The sequence below is a fragment of the Arctopsyche grandis genome, chromosome 8 (genome assembly GCF_051622035.1).
Source record: "Arctopsyche grandis isolate Sample6627 chromosome 8, ASM5162203v2, whole genome shotgun sequence".
Classification (NCBI taxonomy): Eukaryota; Metazoa; Arthropoda; class Insecta; order Trichoptera; family Hydropsychidae; genus Arctopsyche; species Arctopsyche grandis.
In genome coordinates this window covers 11,632,907-11,654,943 of record NC_135362.1, presented here as the reverse complement: position 1 = coordinate 11,654,943, position 22,037 = coordinate 11,632,907, and the positions used below count along the sequence as shown (strand labels likewise).

At 32.6% G+C, this 22,037-nt stretch overlaps 5 protein-coding genes across 6 annotated transcripts; 3 read left to right on the top strand and 2 right to left on the bottom strand.

Moving 5' to 3' along the window:
- Positions 1-205: 205 nt before the first annotated feature.
- Positions 206-3,762, top strand: LOC143916025 (N(4)-(Beta-N-acetylglucosaminyl)-L-asparaginase-like). Its single transcript, XM_077436881.1, has 6 exons — positions 206-600; positions 2,391-2,541; positions 2,613-2,838; positions 2,926-3,122; positions 3,199-3,306; positions 3,390-3,762. Exons 1-6 carry the CDS (start codon positions 456-458, stop codon positions 3,634-3,636), a joined length of 1,074 nt encoding a protein of 357 aa, XP_077293007.1. The 5' UTR covers positions 206-455; the 3' UTR covers positions 3,637-3,762.
- LOC143916024 (protein MMS22-like) lies at positions 3,499-9,178 on the bottom strand. The gene is made up of 16 exons (XM_077436880.1): positions 8,883-9,178; positions 8,463-8,763; positions 8,131-8,376; positions 7,730-8,038; positions 7,414-7,658; positions 7,105-7,277; positions 6,989-7,020; positions 6,637-6,916; positions 6,226-6,559; positions 5,869-6,151; positions 5,621-5,791; positions 4,978-5,352; positions 4,707-4,900; positions 4,433-4,627; positions 4,150-4,335; positions 3,499-3,775 (listed from the first exon to the last, which is right to left on the bottom strand). Exons 1-15 carry the CDS (start codon positions 9,083-9,085, stop codon positions 4,290-4,292), a joined length of 3,387 nt encoding a protein of 1,128 aa, XP_077293006.1. The 5' UTR covers positions 9,086-9,178; the 3' UTR covers positions 3,499-3,775; positions 4,150-4,289.
- Positions 9,179-11,121: 1,943 nt separating this feature from the next.
- yip2 (yippee interacting protein 2) lies at positions 11,122-15,729 on the top strand. 2 transcript variants are annotated; one of them, XM_077436878.1, is made up of 8 exons: positions 11,122-11,812; positions 12,812-12,978; positions 13,050-13,181; positions 13,258-13,522; positions 14,467-14,642; positions 14,917-15,117; positions 15,187-15,341; positions 15,417-15,729. In XM_077436878.1, exons 1-8 carry the CDS (start codon positions 11,794-11,796, stop codon positions 15,493-15,495), a joined length of 1,194 nt encoding a protein of 397 aa, XP_077293004.1. In that variant the 5' UTR covers positions 11,122-11,793; the 3' UTR covers positions 15,496-15,729. The 2 variants fall into 2 exon arrangements, with proteins under 2 accessions (XP_077293004.1, XP_077293005.1); XM_077436879.1 differs by lacking the exon at positions 11,122-11,812 and adding an exon at positions 11,949-12,093 and having other exon boundaries at positions 12,200-12,978; positions 15,417-15,685.
- Positions 15,628-21,807, bottom strand: Cpsf73 (cleavage and polyadenylation specificity factor 73). Its single transcript, XM_077436876.1, has 16 exons — positions 21,601-21,807; positions 21,278-21,341; positions 21,097-21,194; positions 20,871-20,999; positions 20,615-20,792; positions 20,448-20,537; positions 20,212-20,362; positions 19,954-20,129; positions 17,219-17,348; positions 16,968-17,143; positions 16,743-16,883; positions 16,558-16,666; positions 16,280-16,470; positions 16,068-16,193; positions 15,876-15,998; positions 15,628-15,804 (listed from the first exon to the last, which is right to left on the bottom strand). Exons 1-16 carry the CDS (start codon positions 21,708-21,710, stop codon positions 15,697-15,699), a joined length of 2,100 nt encoding a protein of 699 aa, XP_077293002.1. The 5' UTR covers positions 21,711-21,807; the 3' UTR covers positions 15,628-15,696.
- Positions 17,699-19,923, top strand: LOC143916022 (delta(24)-sterol reductase-like). Its single transcript, XM_077436877.1, has 4 exons — positions 17,699-17,888; positions 18,086-18,280; positions 18,355-18,622; positions 18,697-19,923. The coding sequence occupies exons 2-4, from the start codon at positions 18,098-18,100 to the stop codon at positions 19,848-19,850; spliced, it is 1,605 nt and encodes a 534-aa protein (XP_077293003.1). The 5' UTR covers positions 17,699-17,888; positions 18,086-18,097; the 3' UTR covers positions 19,851-19,923.
- Positions 21,808-22,037: the final 230 nt, after the last annotated feature.

Here is a 22,037-nt window from a genome sequence, read left to right as displayed (position 1 = left end):
ATAAATCAATATTATTTATTGATTAAAAAAGTCATATACTTTAATCATTTGTACATAACAGAAACTTTTTGTTTTTTATTGGAGATAAAGGCTACAGATTAGTAAATTAGTTTGTTAATTATGTTGAAAAAAATTGATTGTTTTATTTTAGGAATAATTATCACAGTAAAATTTTTATAACAGTCAGGGCTGCTAGATTTCAATTATAAAGTGTCGCCATAGAAGAGTGACATGTTTATTTCATTGGATTTATATAAAGCTACTTTTTGCATCAACACTAAATAGCATTCACAAATTAGAGAAATTCAATATAATCCTAATAAAAAATACACATGAAAATGTTATATTTTGAATTTCCATATTTTCCAAAACCCTTGGGTCAAAATGACAGATCTTACAGCTATAGATAAGTTGGTTGAAACATGTGGTAACCCTATTAGTAAGCAACGCGCAAAATGACATTAGTGATAGTGACGATGAGGTCGATGGTACAATTTACTTGTCTGTTGGCACTTTTGCTGCTTTTAAATCCATCTCCATGCCGTGGCCAGCTTCCGCTCGTTATCACCACTTGGAGATTTGTTAATGCTGGCGAAGAAGGTTCGCACTCGTTTTTTACACCTCCAATTTTCGTTAAAAGTATGAATATCATATAGGTACTTGTGTATATATTTATATTGTAGTATTATTGTTGGACATCTTAACTTATTTATATACTACTAACGTAACGACCCTAAGTTTAAGCAATATTTGAACTGTTCAATAAAAGATAATAATAATTATCCAGTTACAAAACTTTATTACCATTATTAGCCGGTCTATTATTAGATAAAGCGGAAAGATATTGCATTTTTTATTGTGAAAAAAGTATTTAAATAAAAACTAGAATATTATTCTGTTATGTAATTTCCATTATTGGCTATAACCTTTTTCACAGATAAAGCAATTTTTCAATTCCTCCTGTAAATTCTGGTGAGTTTTCATTAAAGAATGAATAAATGAATTCAGACATGTTCAACTAATGTAAAAATGCTTTTGTAAGGCAGAGAGGGATGTTGACCGTATCCCGGCCTAACAAAACACACGTTGTGTAGTTTGTAAGAGTATCGTTTATTTTTGTTCAATTGTTACAATGGTTATTGTATGTACGAAGAGGTTGAGCTTCGTAGAAGTGAGCTGGTTGAACTCCAGAGGTTCACTCTGGTGTTGGGAGCTGGTGCGTCGCTTTATATACGTTCTGGCTTGAAGCATGCCGTGTGCAGATGCTTTGTCTTCGTTTCCAGGACACGTTTGTTGGGAACACGTGTTGACCTGTTTTCGAGGCACGTGTCTTTGGTACACGTGTGGTTTATAGCTATGGGGTCAGCGCCAGGACGTCGTTCGTTTGAGAATGGGATCATGTGCCACGTGTTTACAGTTGCCTGATGACATCACTGTTGGGTTTCGTTCGTTTTACGATCGAGCGATGAACTCTTTCTTCTGGAATGGTCGAAGGAGACGTTGCCCTTGAGTTATGCATGTTTGTATAGGATCGATGATGAGATCACTGGTTTTGATTCGTAATAGCACAAGTTGTGCTAGATTCCTAAACTTTGATGACGAAAGATGATAATCTGATGCAATATCAGGTGAATATACTGGACGTTGCAAAACTTTTAAGCACAGCTACCTCATTTTACAGCTACCTCATAGTCTCGGAAGGTCGCACAGAACTTCCAAATTAATCTTTACATCAAAGTCATCTATTATAACTTATCAAGGCCTAATGACAATACGTCAATTGCTTTATGGGCATCTGACTCTAGCAGTTAATTTACAATGCATTCAAATAAACATCATTCATTTTTTGCTTTACTTTATTTATCACTAGTGGTTTTATCCGGCTTCGCTCGGTATTTATTATATAAACTGCTTAAACATAGCTAATCAAATAGTAAATATCCATTTGTTTTTTTATTTAATTTATTTGAATCGAAAAATATATTTTACAACAGCCAATCAGAAACGAATGGTTTTTTTTTTAATATACATATAAGGGAATCGGAACTGAAAAAGGAGTTAAAATCGGAATCGGAAATCAGAAATGAAAAAGGAATCGGAAACTGGATCTGAGACTGAAAAAGCATTTGAGATCCGGAACTGAAAGAGGAATTGGGATCAGGAACCGAAACATGAATCGGGAACCGGAACTGAAACAGGAATCCGAATCCGGAAACGGGAATTGGAACTGAAATCCAAATCGATATCGAAGTCGTTGTCATAGAAAATTAAATTTTTCGATTACGTCATGGATTCTACGAACCAAAACTTACATGCATACAAAGTCTCTTTTGAAATTATGTATTAGATGTATTAGATTCAGTTTCCTATAAGGTTAATTTTAATTCTAGGCTGGAGAACGATTCAAAATGGTTCATCTCTCGACGCAATCGAAAAGGGATGTTCCGTCTGTGAAATTGAACAGTGTGATGGGACCGTCGGTTACGGTGGGAGTCCAGATGAAACTGGTGAGACTACGTTGGATTCGCTAATTATGGATGGGTACGCATCAGAAATGGATCCTCAATATTTTTTTTCACACGAACGAACTAAACAGACTTCATTATTTTAAGGAATACTATGAATGTTGGAGCTGTAGCTGCAATAAGGAGAATAAAAAATGTAATTTCTGTAGCAAGAAAAGTCTTGGAAAACACTGCACATTCCATGATAGCCGGCGATTTAGCTACTAAGTTTGCAGTAGAAATGGGTTTTAAGGAAGAATCATTGTCTACATCGACCTCTATAGATATTTGGCAGAAGTGGTTAGAAAAAACATGTCAACCCAATTTTTGGGAGGTAAATTAAGTGTCAGTTTATTATTTTATATTAGAATACATTACCTATTAGCTTATATTGTCACTCGTTAAATATAATTGATTTTAGAATGTGACCCCAAATCCAAAAACAAACTGCGGTCCATATACTCCCATAAGAAAGATAACCAAAAAAACAAAATCTTTAAGAAATAAATATAAAATCGGAAGTGAAAATCATGATACTATAAGCATGATAGCCATAGATATTCATGGAAGTGTTGCTGCTGGAACGTCCACTAATGGAGCGAGGCACAAAATACCCGGGTAAGTAAGTTATTATAGTAGGTAATAATAAGTTTAATACTTTAATACTTTATTTTAAAGATGTTTGTATTTATAGAAGAGTGGGAGATTCTCCATTAGTAGGGTCTGGTGCGTACGCTGACAGTACAGTTGGTGCAGCGGTCGCCACCGGAGACGGAGATGTAATGCTTAGATTTGTGCCAAGGTTTGTACAAGTTATTTGTGCGATGTTTGTTTAAAACAATGTTTGAATTAAACAAATATCGATGTATTAAATTTTATTTATAGTTTTTTGGCCGTCGAGGAAATGCGAAGAGGCACCACACCTTCTGAAGCTGCAAGGATGGCGATTGTTCGAATTGCTCAAGTTTATCCAAGTTTTTCCGGAGCTGTTATAGCAGTTCATAAATCAGGAATTTATGGTGCAGCTTGCCATGGTATGAAAGAGTTTCCTTTCGTCATAGGTAATCCTAGTATTGACGGTGTTCATATTGAAAGTGTTACATGTACAGAGCCATATGTTACAAAAACTTAATATTATTTGTGAGCAATTTTATCAATATATTGTTATTATGTTTAGTTTAAATTAAATTTTATTATGACAAATGATTAAAGAACAATTTTACTATAAATTATTTGAATTAGTATGAATACATATATAGGTATATATAGGTCTACCACACGGGCCTGAATGTGAAACGCCCGAAAACGCAAGTATCGGAAGGCAAAGATCGAAAATCGAAAGATCTTAAGTCGAAAGATACAAAAAAAGGGTGCATGGTAAACGGTACATACTCATTTAATTTGCGCGAGCAGGATACAACAGGAACAAGAGGAACAGGCTTTTCCTCCCGTATTAATGTGCGCGCGCAGAATACGGGAGGAAAAGCCTGTTCCTCTTGTTCCTGTTGTATCCTGCTCGCGCAAATTAAGTGAGTATGTACGTCAGTATGTACAGTTTACCATGCACCCTTCTTTTATCTTTCGACTTAAGATCTTTCGATTTTCGATCTTTGCCTTCCGATATTTGCGTTTTCGGGCGTTTCACATTCGGGCCCCTGACGGAGACCGATATATATATATATATATATTTTTTTTTTTTGAAATGCAGTATTTTATTTGATTTTGATCTATTTAGTCAGCCTTTTTGATTTTTTTTATAACATACATACATACATACATTGCAGATCACTTATTCTGTTTGAAATGTGTTTCAATTTCACGAATGCCATTTCTGAAATAAAACAAATGGTTCCTTTTTAGACGACTATGTACATTCATACATATATAGTTGATTTCAATAAATAATTATCACAAAATAAAATTGTAACCTGAGTCCAAGATCAAATCCGACACCTCTCATGTTTTCTATTTTAGAAATTTCCGCTTTCAATAATGACAAAAAAGTTTCCATCAATTGGACGCCAAGAAATGGTGATACATTAGTAACTAATTTAAAAAATGAGCTGGAATTGAAGGCTAAATGTTTTTGACACGATTTCACTAAGACTTCTTTTACTTCATATCTGTGTGTGTGTAAAGAAAATGTTAAAATGGAGTAGTATAAAACAGTTTCAAATTGAAAACAATAAATATAATAAAAACCTTATATCGACAGTTTCATTTCTGCATGGACTGTTGCATATTAAATTCACAATTTGTTCAGAGATTCTCTTGTTGGGATTTGAATTATCGCAGAACATCAACTGTTCGAAAATTGAAGGCAACGTATTGAGTACAATAATTTGTAGCATATTAATGTCATTTGTTAAACAAAGATTATGCACTATACATAACGCCTGAAAAGAAGAAAAAAGTTAATACATATTAAAAAAAAAAAGCATAGTATTCCACATTTTAATCTAGCATAGAGAACCTTAGTGGAATGAACATGACTTTGTTTTCCTCTACAGGTTATAAAGTGAGATGCTATTTTTTCCAATATGTATTTTTCCAGAAGGAAATCTGAACTGTATTTGTTTGGAATCATTGAGTTCGTCACGTTGAATGGAGAATCCCTATTTAAAGTTTTCTCAACGAAATGCGGTAGGTATTGAACAACCATATCTCTCATCACTTTTTCGATATATATGTCATTTTTATGATCCAGCTTGTACAATCCTGTCATGAATATATACCAACTTTTACAAATTCCCGATAACACATAATTATGATGTTTCTTATCCATGAATAATTGATGCGGTAGTAAAATAGTATTTACAAGGCGGTGAAGTAAACAAGTTGGATCAGCCTGAAAATATAGAATGCAAAATGATAGCAGCATAGGTATATATACATATATGCATGCAAATATTGATAGGACTTTAAACATATAAATTTAATGAGATACACTGAAGGCCGAGGTTTGAGTGCATTAATATATTTTAATTTCAACTATTTACACTATTATTTTTATTTTATTATAATAATACATATGCTGATATATGTACATATAATGTAAACATTTTATAAGAGTATCCTCAAACTTGTAACCAACGTTGTTTGTAAATAATACTTACTCTGGTATAAATAATAGGAGAGCAATGTAAAAATAAGCTTCCAAGTGCGATAAATATTTGTATCGAATGTTGAAGTGACACTGGTGTTTTTATAAATGTTGCAACATATTTCTCAACATTGTTCAAATATTGATTTACTCTATTTCTGAAGATTTTTTTTTCATTTGCATCCTGAAATTGTTTATTAGATCAATTACAGTTTCACTATGTCATAAAAGCACAATTTATTAAGTAATATTTGATTTAACCTGACAATTAATCCAAGATTGATTTAAGGCATAAAAGAATTTACATAAATTTTTTTGCTCTCTATCACTATATCCGGGTGTAATATTTAATGAGGAAAATTCTTCTAATTGACATATCAATAGCATTAAGTGTGCATCATCGTCAGCTAATTCTTCCGTGGATATGAAAGCACATTTAATCCAACAGTGAATTAGAAGACTCTGACAATTTTTATTACTATTCGAAAGAGACTGCAACACTTGATCGTCTTGTAAAATCAAACTAAAATAATGACGAATGACCCTGAAACACGCAAATACATATGTAATATAAAATAACGTTCAAAGTTAAGATGTGTTTATGTATAAAATGTATACCTTTCATTTACACTTTCAATATCAATAAAATACTTGATCAAATTTTGAAAACTTTCATATTGTTTTGAAAACACTTCATTTTCTAAGACAAATTTAGCAAATCCAAATGCTAAATCGCCTATTTGTAAAGCTGATACACCATTAGAATAGAGAGTTTTAATGGTTGTGAGAATGTGTTGGAAAAAAGCATTTGTAAGTGACAAAACACTGTTATTCAAATTCATTTGATATGAACAAAGAATCTGTAGCTTTGACAAAATATTGTTAAACATTTCCAAGACTTTGTATAGATCAGGTAGGCTGCACACATTTAAATATTTTGATATCCAAGAATCTACAAAATAATGATTACTTTAAAAATAATGTCATATAATGCATCAGAAATGTACATTTTATAAAACACGAACATACCTAATAATATGTGCTCATCGTTTTGAAATTCAGAACTAATTTCTAGTATTTCCAAGTAACCATTTAAGGCTATCTTACTGAGACTCATTGATTCACTATCTCTCAAAGAACAATATTTATTCAGTATCGATTTGACGGGTATGGAAACTTTACTAATGGATCTATTGTTTTCCACATACAAATAAAGAATAATAAGATGAGTTTTTATAAGAATTTGTTTCTTGTTCCACGGTAGATTATCAAACGGTAGTTGCACAATTAAATCTTGTAGCTTATTGCACTGCAAAATTTGATATGTTATTTTAATTGTGTGATTGAAATTATAAAAATACATATATACAATAGAACTCACCATAATGACGTCATCTGTTGCTTTTGCCATAACTAAAAATAATGTTGAAAAATTTTTCAAACCGAACTCATTCAACGCCATGATTTTACTTGCATTGAATTTTGGTAATATCCGACCTTTAATCTTTTGGCAGTAACTGGTTTGCCGTAGAGCAATACTATTCTTTAAATGTGTTCCCAGTAAAGTGATAAAGAGGAAAAAGCTATTTTCAATTCTTGTGCAATTTTTCGATATATCCAATGTTGATAGACATAAATTTAAATCTGATACAATCTCAGCAATTGAAGAACTGAAAATATATACAATTATTTAAATACAATATATTTTGTAATATAAGTATATTAATTACAATATATTTTGTATATATGAATGGTTTTTATATTGATTTATATACATAGTATAAATGTAAGTATGTATGTATGTACTTAAAAAAACTGGTTTGAAGAGAAGAAGAGCTGATATCTTGTCCAATGACTGAAAAGGCTGAATTTAATCTCTTATGAAAATATTCCCACAATAATGTAATTATTTCACTTTTAGGCTCTGTCCATACATTAGAAATTTTAATAATTTGTTTCATTATATCTCGCATACTTATTTCTGATATACCTTCATCGTTTTTAATAATGTATTTTAGGATAGCTTCTAAAATTGCAAAATTGGAGTTCACCTAAAAAATGAATATCGTTTAATAATGCTTATTTTTTTTTGTATAATTTTATAAAGAACTTGTATGCGTACGTTTTCAGGTGGTGGAACTTCTTGAAAGCCTTTATCGTAGAAATTGGCTAGTCTCGAAAGTAAAGTTAGAGAAAATTCTAAAGGCTTATTTGATTTTATATTATCCATTGCATCGAAAACATTACATGATTTTTTTTTAGTGTTCAAGTTGATGTCTTCAACTTGTAGTACATATTTTAACACAATAGTATTATAGTACTTCCAAAATCCAGCAGATTTGTTTTCATTCGACAATTTATCAATAGAAATTTGTAGTGAATGCCACATATTTTCAACACAACTACATGAAAATATTCCTTTCGATCCTTTCTAAAATAAAAAAAAATGTATATATGAAAATATTGGTACACTCTGACTGTATATATGTACGTATGAAACAATAATTAATATAAAACAAATACCGCATCATAGCATTTGCTGGATAGCGACATTAGATTGTATAAAATCCATTCGATTTCTCGTTCTACTTCTGGTTCAAAATTTTGATCAGTGTTTGTATACACTCGTTCACTTTCAAAATCTTCAGTTTCCAGCAAATTTTCTCGAGAAAATGAATTTTCAATACATCTGTATTGCATTGCAATCACAAATTGCATCCAGAATAACTCCAAATACAGATGAAATATGTGGAAAGACGCCAAAGTACACTAAAAATAACAATAAAAAGAAAACTAAATTCAAATTTAAATGTATTATTAACGCTCAAGATGAAATTTATATTATATGTGTATACCTGATTTCCATATTCTGATAGACAATTATTTAAAATAAAGTCTGGAAGACAATTTATTTTATTGACCAATAGACGAAACGAAAAAAGTTGTTCTTTAACATCTGGTGTAGGTATTACATTTTTCAAATTATAATTTTCATTGTTTCTAATATAATCTTTCAAAGTTTCCTGGATGAAATTGAAAAAATCTACTATAGATTCTCTCAAAAAGCCAAAGTTGGAATGAAAACTATTTTGAGTGGAAGACGTATTCGGTAATTTATTATTCCTAGCAGCATTATCGAGGAATCGAAAAAATGATCTGCAATCAAATCAGCATATGTATCTGAGTATTAGTTTAGAATATATTTCAATATTAATATTGGAATGTATTGAAATACGTTTAATTTACTATCTGAAAATATAAGGCAGGAATAGTACCTTGAAAGTGCAAATAGCTCATCTGCATGTCGCTCAAGACAGCCCCTTTCGTATACATTGTTGAATAATTGGATCGAATCAAGTCGGCGATTCTCGGTGGTAATAATACTACTTTTTAAGCAACCCCATTTCTCCAATGAAATGTTATCATTGCACTTCTTCGTGTGGTGATTGTTTGCTGTGCTGCAATCTAATAAAAACATTTGGATTTTGACAGCCAAAACCTGACACTCACAAGTGACATTCCAAGCACAGTTATGACTTTTCCCGCCACCAGTGGATCAACAACATACAACACCTAGCACCACATATACTGACCATGTTTGATAAATTTTTATTTCCACTTTTTCCGACACGTATTTTAAATTTTTGAAACCTAGCAAAAGAACTCACATAATTTGAAAATGGTAACTGAAAACTATTTACTACTGCCGGGCATAAGTAAAAAAAAAAATATATCTATAGTGGATGAATATATTTTGATCAGTATTTTTTATACCAAAATGGTCAGTATTATATACAAAATCTGGTTAGTAAAAATACTAAAATGACAGTAGAAAATTTAACATGTGTAAGTATAATTTTAAAACGTTGTCAGTATAAATCAAAAAATAATCAATATTTCATATATTATTTCATAAGTTAAGGTTGGTTTTATTTATTAAAGGCTAGGTTAGGTTAATAAATAGTCACCGGACCCAGAAGGGGCCGCGTATTGTTCAAAGGTTGTAAATGCATTGTTAAAGGTTTGGCGAACCTTTTTTACAAAGGATTTACAACAATGGAACAATGGATAGTACTGTGACTATCCTACCTCTATTAATAAATACTAAAATTAGTATTATATTTAAGCCAACACCTATGCGAGTAGATAGGGTTAATTGTCAAGCATACCAACTGACATTTTTTCGTCGAAATAGTGATTGTTTATATTTCATGCTGACGCTTTGGTATTATAATACTGTAACATGGGAACACGAGTGAGAGTATCCACAGTCTAAGTGCTTTCGGGGATTAACAATGGAGACCCCCGAATTGGCAGAACGGAACTTAGCAAGTGGCTGATTCTCAGAACCCGAGAGCGTGAGACTCACTTACCAGCGGCTTCCAACCTTTTTTGACTCGTGTACCTCTTGGTAGTACATTACACCAAATTGTACCACCATATAAAATGATTATATTTCATGAAATTTGTTATTGCATTATTGATTTTATTCGCGTACCACCAACTATCAACCGCGGACCTCCAAGTGGTACGCGTACCACGGGTTGGGAAGCTGTGGTGAGCAACTTATCCTTTATAAGGAGGTATTTGGGCCATATTAAATTATTCTGGAGTGAGCGGTGGCTACGTGTGGACCTCCTGAATCATTCAATAAATGCTGTGAAGCGACTTTGATCTTTAATTTGGATCCTTAACTCACTCTCACGCAACAATACTGACTGTTTATATTATATGCCGATCTTTTAGTTTTATACTGATTATTTATATTTTATACTGATATTTTAGTTATTATACTGATTAAATTCACCACTTTATTATTGCTCACTTGGATACTGCTTATTTAAAAATGCATACTGACAATCTATATATATAAAAATTAATGTCTGTGTGTATGTGTGTGTGTCTGTCTCGAATAGGCTGCTAAACCACTCGACTGATTACGATGAAAATTTCAGCATTTGTTGTGTGCATGTCCGGAAAGATTATTGTGAAAAAAAAACGTGAACGGAAACGGGAAAAACGGGAATGAGTGTCATTGCAACGCAATAATTTCAAATGTGTTCGCTACCTGCGTTTTTCCGACAAATGGGAACGGGAACGGGAATTGCATGCGTTATTATGGCATTGCAACGCACGCCAGGGTTCGGCTAGTCGATATATATAAAAATGAATATCTGTGTCTCGAATAGGCTCCTAAGCCACTGAAGCGATTACGATGGAACTTTCAGGATTTGTTGTATGCATGTCCGGGAAGATTACTGTGAAAAAAACGGGAAAAAACGGGCATGGAATCGGGAGAAACGGGACTGAGTGTCATTGCAAGGCAATAATTTCAAATGTGTTCACTGCCTGCGTTTTTCCGACAAATGGGAACGGGAACGAGAACAAGAACAAGAACGAGAACGGAAATTGCATCAATTATTATGGCATCGCAACCATTGATGTATAATACACTAAATCCGCCCTCACGCTTTATACTGGTCTCCCTTTTGGCGCATGCAAAATATATGGCGCATGCACAGTTTCTCTCAGTAGGTAGGTAGGTAGGTAGGTACCGCTGCGTCGTAGGGAAAAAACCTTTTTTTTTTCCCAACTTCCCCTCTAGTTAAACCCCCCGCACCCCTCAGTTAGTGAAGACAAGATCTCCGACCAAAATCACACGCCAGGGCCCATCTATGTGTATTATCGGTCTCCGTGACGAGACAGAATGTTAAATTACAGAAAACGCAAATATCGGAAAGTCTCGTCACGTAAACCCAAAAAACGCAAAGTCTCGTCACGTAGACCCGTGTATTATATATCTATGATTGCAACGCATGTCGGGGTTCAGCTAGTTTAGTATAAAATACTGACAATTCGTTAAATATAATAACGATCAAAATGTATAAAATACCGATCGATATAAGCTCTTTGTTACCGCCTTTATAATTACGCTCCCCTGCCTTTCACATTTTTATTTTATTTTATGCACCGAGTGTATGCAATAAAATAATACTTAATATAATTGTCAAGCTATCCATAGTACAAAGCGATAAAGGTGATAAAGTCGAATATGTACGTACAAAATAATTGCAAAGCATTGACAGCTGAGTGTCGAGTGGAATTGAATCAGTTCTTCAGTGACTGTCAGCGGGTTGACACGGTTGCAGTTAAAATTAACAGTCATCTTCCAGTGACTATTCAGAGATGGCTACTTCAGTTAAAGGTACATATTTTTACACCTAATTTCACTTTTGCCTCTTGGAGCCCCACCTACATTTTATCGCATTGAATCTAATGTGTATTGCGATTTTTTTTCCGATTGAACTTTGCCCCATCCAAATGTTCTGAATTATATGTACAGTACTGACGTAATGTACAATTAAAAGAACGGAAAATACCGTTCGTTTTAATCTTTGCAATGATTGATACACTTCCATAAACATGTTTTGATGTCAATTACTCCATTTTTCCCAGACAGTCATCGCATGTTTTATATATGTAAATGTAAATCACTCCATAAACATTGATGTTTTATCATTACGTAAAAGTAAGTTTTACTTAAGTAAAAGTAAGATCTTTCTATTGTAACGGTTCACACGGATCTGAATAGATTTTTTACAAGTGTCACAAACTGGTTTTAATCTACCAGTGAAACCAGTATAAGACATACTTGTACGATAGCAGGATTTTACTTTTGGTTTAATAGTTCTTAATAATGGTAATGGTAAGGTTCAATGTTCTTTTTTAAATCTATATTTTGTTAACATAATCGACAGAATAAAATTGTGCTTATCTAATATATTATATGTACATAAGACTTGTTTACATGATAAATTGTATTATACCTTCACATATACAGCGCCATAACTAGCTTTTCCCGAGTCCTGTGTGAAGTTTCAATTTTGGATCCTTTATTACTACTATTTCTTTTTTGGAATAAATGACATAATTAATACAATTTAATTGATATCGTCAGTTATATTATGTTTTTAGACAGTGGGATAAAAGAAAATTTTAAAAATTTACTATAATAAATTATAAAGTTAAATGTTTTTACTAGCTTTTTATAAATTTTGAACTTTGAACTTTTGAACAACTAACAAAAATAAAATGTAGATATGTTGATATTTATAAATTAGCATGTTTGATTGTTTTTCAATACAAAATTTTGATGTATTTTTTTACGAGCACTAGTTTTAAAGTGTTTACTTATTATTTAAAGGTATTTTCATTGTCGGGGCCAAACGAACTCCGTTTGGTACATATGGAGGCGTTTTCAAAGCAAAATCTGCAGCCGATCTTCAACTTGTAGCAGCGCAGGCAGCGTTGAAGAGTGCCAACGTTGCAGCCGATAAAGTTGATTCCGTCATTATCGGAAACGTTATGGCGGTGTGTAAATTTAATTTAAAGTTCGGTTATTTATTTAAATGCATTATAATTTATGTGTGACTATACTTTAGAATACTTCTCCCGATGGTATTTTCTTACCTCGCCATGTTTCGTTGCGATGTGGCGTTCCATTGGACAAACCGGCATTAGCCATCAATAGATTGTGCGGATCTGGATTCCAGGCTGTCATAAATGGAGCGCAAGTGAGTGTACATTAAGAAAATTTGATGAATTATATCTTTATTATGGCTCATTGTGGTTTTTGTTATGCAATTTTAGGATATTTTAACAGGTGTAGCAAGAATTGCTTTGACTGGTGGTGTCGATAATATGTCACAAGCGCCATTTGCGGTACGTAACATAAGATTCGGCACCCCTCTTGGTGCTTCGATTGCATTTGAAGATACTCTCTGGGTTGGCCTCACCGATACCTATTGTAAATTGCCCATGGCTTTAACAGCTGAAAATCTTGGAGAGCAGTATAAGATTCCCCGAGCTGAAGTTGATAAATTTGCTCTTAGATCCCAGCATTTGTGGAAAGCAGGTTTGTGAATTATTGAAATTTTATATTAATGTGCGTAAACAACGAAATTAATATATAAATTTGTTACATAAACTGAATTAATAATGTTTAATTTTGATTCATAAAATTTTAACAAGTGATAACTTGCTAAATATTTCACTTGCTGTGATTTCTAAATATGAAAATATATATGTATGAATGTATATACATATGTATATATGATATATGTACATAGTTATCGTTTATTAGTTACATATTGTTTATTAGTTACATATAATGAGCCAGCAGTTTGGCTTAATGGTAGCGTATATATTTAGCACCATTGAGGTCGAAGGTCCTCGTCAAGTTAGGTTCGGGGGTTTTGTGACTCCAAATCGATCGTTTCTCTATCAGAGTTTGCTAATTTTATCTGATCATTGTTGAAACAGTTCCTGAAAATTGGTATTAGATCATTTCCTGTTGTCACAAAATCTGTGTATAATTTGTAAAAATTATGCACAGTAATCTGAAATCTATAGATATCTCTATAATTTCGTGTTTATTATATGTATAAAAATTGTAATAATAATTGTACACAAAAATCTAAAAATAATCCATAGATGTCTCTATGATTATTATTTCTGTACTGATTAATTGTTATATGCTATGTATTCTGATTGTATATGTATTATTATATTTCTGATCGTTATCGTACACTCGTCGCATTGGAGCGATCTGTAATGACGAGTGTATATTGATTGTAACAATAAAATAAAATATGTAAATGTGTCATCAATGGTAGTGTTAAAATTCGTACAATTCATTCGATAGTTAATTTCTCTTTGTTCTGTCATCTAATATAATTAAATGCATGTATGTATGTATTGAAAAATAGTTTTGACCTTTATTATCAAACTTCAGACAAAATTTAATTCCATTTAATTTGAATGATGAAGTTTATCATGTATTTGATCATATAATTTCAGGTTTTGATGCTGGTGCTTTCAATGCTGAAATAGCTCCGGTCACAGTTAACATTAAAAGAAAAGATGTGGAAGTGACTGTAGATGAACATCCAAAACCACAAACCACCATTGAAGGTTTAAATAAACTTTCAACAGTTTTTAAGAAAGACGGTGTCGTAACAGCTGGCTCTGCTTCCGTAAGTAAATGCCACTTAAATTTTGTAGCATGTACACGAATAATAATGATGACTTTGCATTTTGATTCAATGTGAAATATATACAATTTTATTTTGCCAGACAACTTCAAGTTTTCTTATCATTGTTGTGATAAGTTTCATTATCTTGCATATATTTAGAGAACCTTGTCTATCAAAAGTTAATTATCTTATGTAATTATTGTTTAACGAAAGCGATTCAATTGGTCGATTTATTAAAATAAAGTAAAATGTTGACGATCCTAAACTATTAAAGGGAATTTGTGATGGAGCTGGAGCTATATTATTAGCCAGTGAAGAAGCAGTGAAAGCAGAAGGACTCACACCACTTGCACGCTTGGCTGGATGGTCTACAGTCGGTGTAGAGCCTAGCATTATGGGAATTGGTCCCGTGCCAGCAATCCAAAATTTGCTCAAAGCCACCAACCTCACCCTGAATGATATCGACCTTATTGAGGTAATGATTTATTTTAATTTTGGTTGGGTTAACTGCAGTACAAAATGTGTAACATATTTTCTTTTCCAGATTAACGAAGCATTCGGTGTCCAAACTATGGCTTGTGCTCAAGCGTTGAAATTGGATATGAATAAGCTTAACGTAAATGGAGGTGCTATTGCCCTTGGACATCCATTGGCAGCATCTGGAGCTCGTATCACAGCTCACCTTGTCCATGAACTCAAGTAATAACTGTTCTTACCTCTATTATCTCTAATTGATAATGTCCATTGATAATCTAATCAAACGTTGTTTTGTAGGCGTCGCGGTTTGAAGAGAGGAATTGGATCTGCTTGCATTGGCGGCGGACAAGGCATTGCTTTATTGATCGAAGTTTAAATGGATAATATATTCGAAATTAAGATCTATACATGTTCAGAGATTGTGTGTTCAAAATTTTTATTATATATATTTGTATTGCATAAGTGAATTGTTTTTTAATATATGTGTATAATAACTAAAAGACTATTTTTGTAATATTGTATCAATTTTTTTATTATTAAAAACTTGTTTACACATAAATTAGGATTGAATTATTTTTTAACACACTGCTGTTGGAATTTTCGGCGGCATAATAGATTGATGCAATTTTGTGACTGCGGTGTGTACGATTTGTTGGAACGTTGTGTCTTCTTCACATACCACTTCCTAAAATGTTATCGAAAGTTTTTATTGAGTTGACATGCAAATGCATTTAGATGATTAAAAAATAAACTTACTAAATTTTGCAAATTTATAAATGCAGTCTTTCCATCAACGGTGACATGCAATTTTTCACCTTTGAACAGTTTCGGAACGGAATCTTCCCCGAACATGTCTTGAAACATTTCGATAACACATTCCTGGATAGTGAAATTAAAAATTAACAAATGATATTATTCTCAAGTGTGTAAATAAAAAAAAAATCATACCTTAAAATGCATTCTATCTAATTTTGGTGGAACTGGAAGCGTTTTTGGAGTAGGTAATAAAGAAGCATTCATTACACCAGCTACAATAGCATCAGCATACATGTCAGTTATAGGTTGAGCTATCCACTAAAAATTAATAAAAGATTGTAAGTATTTACATACATATATACTATAACAATACAGCACATAGGAAATAAGATTATAAATAGTACCTCTATTGTAATTGTTTTATTATTAATTATAAGATCGATACAATTATAAAGTCTCCACTTTGTATCTGAGCCTTCAAGTATTTCTATATTACCGGCAAGTTGAGTTAGAATGTGCTTCAATAAAGGTATTGATCCAGCGTAATGGAATGATTGTCTCTGAGTTACTTCGGATTGACTCAATTCAGTGTATTCTGTGAAATTAAAATATAAACACAAATGTTTTTAGTAAGATACTGCGTCATATACATATACATATTATGTTAATGTAAAGCATTCACTGTTTAAGTCTTCTGGAGCGAGTAAATGATAGTTAAAGTTTCTCCTGACAATTAGTCCGGATATTGGAGTGTTCGGCAAAGGTTTTTCAATGGCGAGTTTTCCAACAACCTACACAGACATAGTAATTAATTAATATATAGACAATTGACACATATTTCAATAAAAATACTTATTTGAAGTGGACCTTTGCTGTTTTATGACCTCGGAAGGTAAGGCGAATTGCATGTGTGTTACGTGGACTATGAAATGTTACGGCAGTTCCAAGTTCCCTTTGAAGTGCCCCCCGAAGTCTGGACATTTCATTTTGTTCACCGTGAACCAAAACCTATAGAAAAAAATCATAAACTTTCATGTTGATACTTGCACAATTTTACACTACTTTGAGCATTTTATAAAAAAAAAAGCATACAACATGAGGAGGCTTCAGAATACTGATAAATTCCGATGTCTGTTCATAATCCGTATGCGCTGAGAACGAAATATAATCAACGGACATTTTTAATGGGAGTTTTTGACCAGACATTGTAGTAATTTCATCGGGTTCGTTGAGGATCGTTTTGGCGAGTGTGCCTTCTACACAGTAACCTGGAATTTAAAATAAAAACATTTTCATTTATATATATATATTTATGTATCAATAATGTATATTATGTAAATTACCTGCGATTATTACGCCATTCTTAGAATCTGTACACCAAGATTCAAACAGTTCTCGGGAGAGTCCCGACTGCATCATACCAGGCGAAGCCATGATAACGCAGGGTCCAATATCTTCGAAATGATCAATTCCCTAAAAAGTTGAATAAACATTAATGTTAATTATTACCATTTAAAATTAAAATGTTAATAGACAGTATTTTAAAATAATGTTGATAATAATCTAATTAATTCAAAAACGAATCATAGACATATTTAAATGGTGGTAATTGGATTATTGGTCACATTGCGATCGCCCAAAAGACAATTTTTGCGATGAAAATCGCGAATATGAATTATTTGGGAGTCGAGTTCACGTTAGTATGATGGACTTTTCGGCTGCCAGATGTTCCGTTATAGAGATTTTAGTGACTTTTGGGCAAGCACTTTGTGACCAATAATCACCGAACCTTACATGTTATACTAGAATAGATAAAGCGTGTGAATTTTATTTTTATGACCGAAAATCGGTTGCTAACCGGCCTGTCAAGTGATTGTCATATATGATGTAGATTTGAGATAAATGTCATTATATATACTTCACTATATTCGTATAGATATTCAGTCACAATCTAAGATTATTATTAAAAGTCGTGTGTCATTATAGTTAAATTTAATATACACATATTTGAAGGTTAGATTTTTTTCCTATATTTTTTCATATAATCTTTTTCCTATATTTTTTCATATAAAGAAGTATGTATATGAAGCTAAACACATTTCATCAGCTTTATATACTACTCGAATAATTTATGCTAATGCATGCTTTAACTTTGCACAATATACAATACCCGAGTATATGTATATACATAAATTGAAATTTGGTTTTAGAGCGAGAACATAATGGCGTGGAAACATCATTTAATAAAATGGTTGGAAGACAATAGAGGATTAGTGATAATCGTTTTCTGTTTACCCGCTAGCTTTATCTTTGACTTTGGACTGCGAATAAAGAATTGGTTTTATAGAGCAATCGCTAGCAGTCCAAATTATCATAATAATAGAGTGAATGACATTCAAAGAAAGGTATTTATACAATCATTACAACGATTTGCTAATGTGATATGTATTTTTTAATGAAAATGGATGTATATCTTTAGATTCAAGATTGGAACATGCAATCTGCACAATCCCGAAAGCTTTTGTGTACGTCTAGACCCAATTGGCTTTCATTATCTACCACATTTTATCCCAAAAATGCATGTCATAAAATACCAATATCACTTTACGATATATTGGAATTTGATGAAGCGAACCTCACCGTGAGGGTAGAGCCTATGGTAACCGTGGAAGAAATAACGAAATTTTTAATACCGAAAGGCTACACTCTAGCAGTCACCTTAGAAATTGCAGACGCTACACTCGGAGGTTGATTTCAAACCCATAAAACATATTTCTTATTAAGTACGACACAAATAAAATGCACATTTTGTTTATTTTAGGACTTGCAATGGGCACCGGTATGACTACTTATTCACATAAAGTAGGCTTGTACCAAGAAACCATAACAAAATATGAAGTGGTACTCGGTGATGGTAATTTTGTAGAAGCGACCGCTGATAATGAGTATTCAGATCTTTATAAAGCATTGCCGTGGTCGCACGGTAGTCTAGGTTTTTTGGTAGCTTTGACTCTCAAGGTTATACCTATTAAGCCTTACATAAAAATGAGATATATACCAGTGAGAGGACAGAAACAATACTGTGACAAAATCAGGGAAGTGTCAGGAGCTACCGACAAAAACACTAAAAATGTACCCGACTATGTAGAAGCAACAATATTTAATAAAAATGAAGCAGTCATCATGACAGGAGATCTATCTGAATATGATCCTAATATAAAAATCAATACACTCACTGACTGGTATAAACCATGGTTTTACAAATATGTAGAAGGATTTCTAACGCAAGGAGAACACGTTGAATTGATTCCACTGCGAGAATATTTACTGCGACACAACAGAGCTATATTTTGGGTCGTTGAATCTATGATTCCGTTTGGAAATAATCCACTTTTTAGATTACTATTTGGGTGGTTGTTGCCGCCGAAACCAGCCTTTTTAAAATTCACAACAACTCCTGGAATTCGAGCGTACACCTTTACAAAGCAGGTGTTTCAAGATATAGTATTGCCAATAAATGAATTGGAGCGACAGATCGACACATCGGAGATGTTGTTTGAAGCGTATCCTCTTCTCGTTTATCCATGCCGAGTCTACGACCGAGGACCTGCATCTGGGCAATTGAGACAGCCAAATAAAAAATATATTGTTCCCGGTACTGATTATGCAATGTATAATGATTTAGGTATATATGGTGTACCGGGGCAGGTGAAAAACAAAAAACCGTATGATGCAGTGGAATCGATGAGAGCAATGGAAAAATTCACAAGAGACGTAGGGGGATTTTCATTTTTATATGCTGATATTTTCATGACTCGGTCGGAGTTTGAGGAAATGTTTGATTTGACATTGTATGAAGAAGTTAGAGTGAAATATGGAGCAGTAAATGTTTTCCCACATTTGTACGATAAGGTAAAGCCTGAAATAGACGTTTTTCAAGTTGCGAGAGGTGCATCAGTTGAAAGTGTTAAATAATATTTCATAGAATTTATACATCACTAATTGTGTTATTGTTTATAATGATATAATAAAAGTTAATGTTTTATATTGATTAGTTTTAATATAGCAAATAATTTACCTTCAGATTAGATATGTGTTTAAAAACAAATGGATTGTTGATGGCTATTTGTCTGCGTATTTTATCATTCATAGCGTTTACATAAGTTTGGTAAACAGCCATGCACTTTTTAGCAAGAGACGATGCATAGTATATCGGTATATTGTGAAGTTCAGGATGCAAAGACCAAAATTCATCTGAATAATAATTTTAAATAAATGTTAATAATATAAAATTTTAATGTACGTACATACACAATGCAATTAACAAAATATTTACCTAAAATTAAAAGAAGTTCTTGTGCCCGACCCAAGGCAAACACTGGTATAAGACAGCGTCCTCCACGATTAACAATATCAGATACTAAATTAGTGAAACGGCTCTCTCTGTCCTCTCGCTTTTCATGTACGTGTGTACCATAAGTAGATTCCTATGAAATTAGAATTTTTTTTTTTAAAAAGTACATACATATGTATATTAGATGGCACAAATTATTTGTGAATTAATCTATTTACTGTGATTAAAACATCGGGATGAACGGTTGGAATTTCAGCAGCCATAAGATGTCTGTCTTCTTGTCGAGAAAAGTCACCAGTGTAGAGAACCTGAATATTTTCTTGTATTATAATTTAGTGAATACTTAAAGTAAATTTGCTGTATATACATAATTATATTTACAGACCTTAACACCAGCTATCTCAATCATAAACATCGCAGCACCCAATACATGTCCTGCATTATACGTCCAAAACTTAACACCTTGTATTTCTTTTTCTTCGTGAAAATTTATTGTTTCAATTTTGTCCATTGTACTTTCCAAATCAGACTCGGTATACAGCATTTGTTCAGTAGATATATTGCTAAAAAAATGTACATATGATTAAATTTCAAAATTAATAATTGGCTTATTTTTAAATTACATTTTAATATTTTTATACCTGACTTTGATGTAATCTGATACGAGCCATCTATAAATGGCTTTTGTAGCATGTGTCATAAATACTCTTCCTTTGAAAGAAGTTCTGGTCAAGAACCACGGCAACGCTCCACTGTGATCCAAATGAAAACTAAAATGATATGCAAATGGTTAATTTATTAAACTAATAAAAGTGTATATGAAATTATTCTTATTTAAAATACTTCATTATTAAAAAACTAGCTTACTGTGATATTAGTAACAAATCTATTTCATCAGCTTCAACCAAATCGACGAATGGCAATGCGTCCATTCCGCTTAAGCCAGGATGAATTCCACAATCTAACTATATTACAAATAAAAAGTTCACAATTGTACAAATCACAACTAAAATTAGATTAAATAATATGATCAGAACGTATGATTTACCATGATTTTTTTCCCTTTGAATTCGAGCATTATACAAGATCGTCCCACTTCTTGACCGGCGCCACTAAAAATACACATTTATTTAAATTTTTGCAATATATAAAAAAATATATGTCCGTGTAAGACGTATCCAAAACTCGACACAGCGAAAAACGATAAGTAATCGAATTCATTTATAAAACTGAAGCATTATAGAGAAAAAAAATAGGGATAGGTTTGAAAGAAACAGAGTTAAGTTAGCCTAGAAAGCATTTGTCGATTTAGCATTTCTAGGTACATTTGATTTAATATTGTCGTTTCATGGGAAAGTAAGGTTCAATTACAGGGGACGTATGATTAGTTGATCGCTTTCCTCCACAGGTAGGGCGCCGCCCCCTACGTCTGCGCCCCCCACGCCGATGCCCCCGCCGCCTCCGCCCCCAGTACCAGCCATTATTGATGCTATAATAACTTTTATACGGATGTTTACATCTAGGCCGGCCTAACGATTAACCTTACTTTATCAAGCGTGCCAAAGCAATACTTTATACGACCAGAAACTCGGCTGTCAAAATATTTTATTCAAAATTGAAAATATGTGCACAAACAAGAAAGTAACGATAAAATTAGAATTTTCGACTATTTATATGTTTATGTTAAATTGGTCATATAGTATTCATCAGTGAAAAATTTATTCCAATTTGTGGGGTTTGTCAGTCATTGTAAAATGTCGAAATACTATTGACTTAACCAATTGCTTCTATTCTATTATTATTTATTA

What these genes read in the sequence shown, in the direction of transcription:
- LOC143916025 (XM_077436881.1), top strand. Translation starts at nt 456, where the DNA reads ATGACATTAGTGATAGTGACGATGAGGTCGATGGTACAATTTACTTGT. An exon ending in GCGAGGCACAAAATACCCGG is followed by an intron (nt 3,123 to 3,198) that starts GTAAGTAAGTTA and finishes TTGTATTTATAG; the next exon opens with AAGAGTGGGAGATTCTCCAT. An exon ending in ATGCTTAGATTTGTGCCAAG is followed by an intron (nt 3,307 to 3,389) that starts GTTTGTACAAGT and finishes TTTTATTTATAG; the next exon opens with TTTTTTGGCCGTCGAGGAAA.
- LOC143916024 (XM_077436880.1), bottom strand. Translation starts at nt 9,085, where the DNA reads ATGTTTTTATTAGATTGCAGCACAGCAAACAATCACCACACGAAGAAG. An exon ending in CAACAGATGACGTCATTATG is followed by an intron (nt 6,917 to 6,988) that starts GTGAGTTCTATT and finishes CAAATTTTGCAG; the next exon opens with TGCAATAAGCTACAAGATTT. An exon ending in AATGAAACTGTCGATATAAG is followed by an intron (nt 4,628 to 4,706) that starts GTTTTTATTATA and finishes ACACACACACAG; the next exon opens with ATATGAAGTAAAAGAAGTCT.
- yip2 (XM_077436878.1), top strand. An exon ending in CTGTCATAAATGGAGCGCAA is followed by an intron (nt 13,182 to 13,257) that starts GTGAGTGTACAT and finishes ATGCAATTTTAG; the next exon opens with GATATTTTAACAGGTGTAGC. An exon ending in CCAGCATTTGTGGAAAGCAG is followed by an intron (nt 13,523 to 14,466) that starts GTTTGTGAATTA and finishes ATATAATTTCAG; the next exon opens with GTTTTGATGCTGGTGCTTTC.
- LOC143916022 (XM_077436877.1), top strand. Translation starts at nt 18,098, where the DNA reads ATGGCGTGGAAACATCATTTAATAAAATGGTTGGAAGACAATAGAGGA. An exon ending in TGAATGACATTCAAAGAAAG is followed by an intron (nt 18,281 to 18,354) that starts GTATTTATACAA and finishes GTATATCTTTAG; the next exon opens with ATTCAAGATTGGAACATGCA. An exon ending in TGCAGACGCTACACTCGGAG is followed by an intron (nt 18,623 to 18,696) that starts GTTGATTTCAAA and finishes TGTTTATTTTAG; the next exon opens with GACTTGCAATGGGCACCGGT.
- Cpsf73 (XM_077436876.1), bottom strand. Translation starts at nt 21,710, where the DNA reads ATGGCTGGTACTGGGGGCGGAGGCGGCGGGGGCATCGGCGTGGGGGGC. An exon ending in CAACTAATCATACGTCCCCT is followed by an intron (nt 21,342 to 21,600) that starts GTAATTGAACCT and finishes GTGTATTTTTAG; the next exon opens with TGGCGCCGGTCAAGAAGTGG. An exon ending in GAGGTCATAAAACAGCAAAG is followed by an intron (nt 16,667 to 16,742) that starts GTCCACTTCAAA and finishes ATGTCTGTGTAG; the next exon opens with GTTGTTGGAAAACTCGCCAT.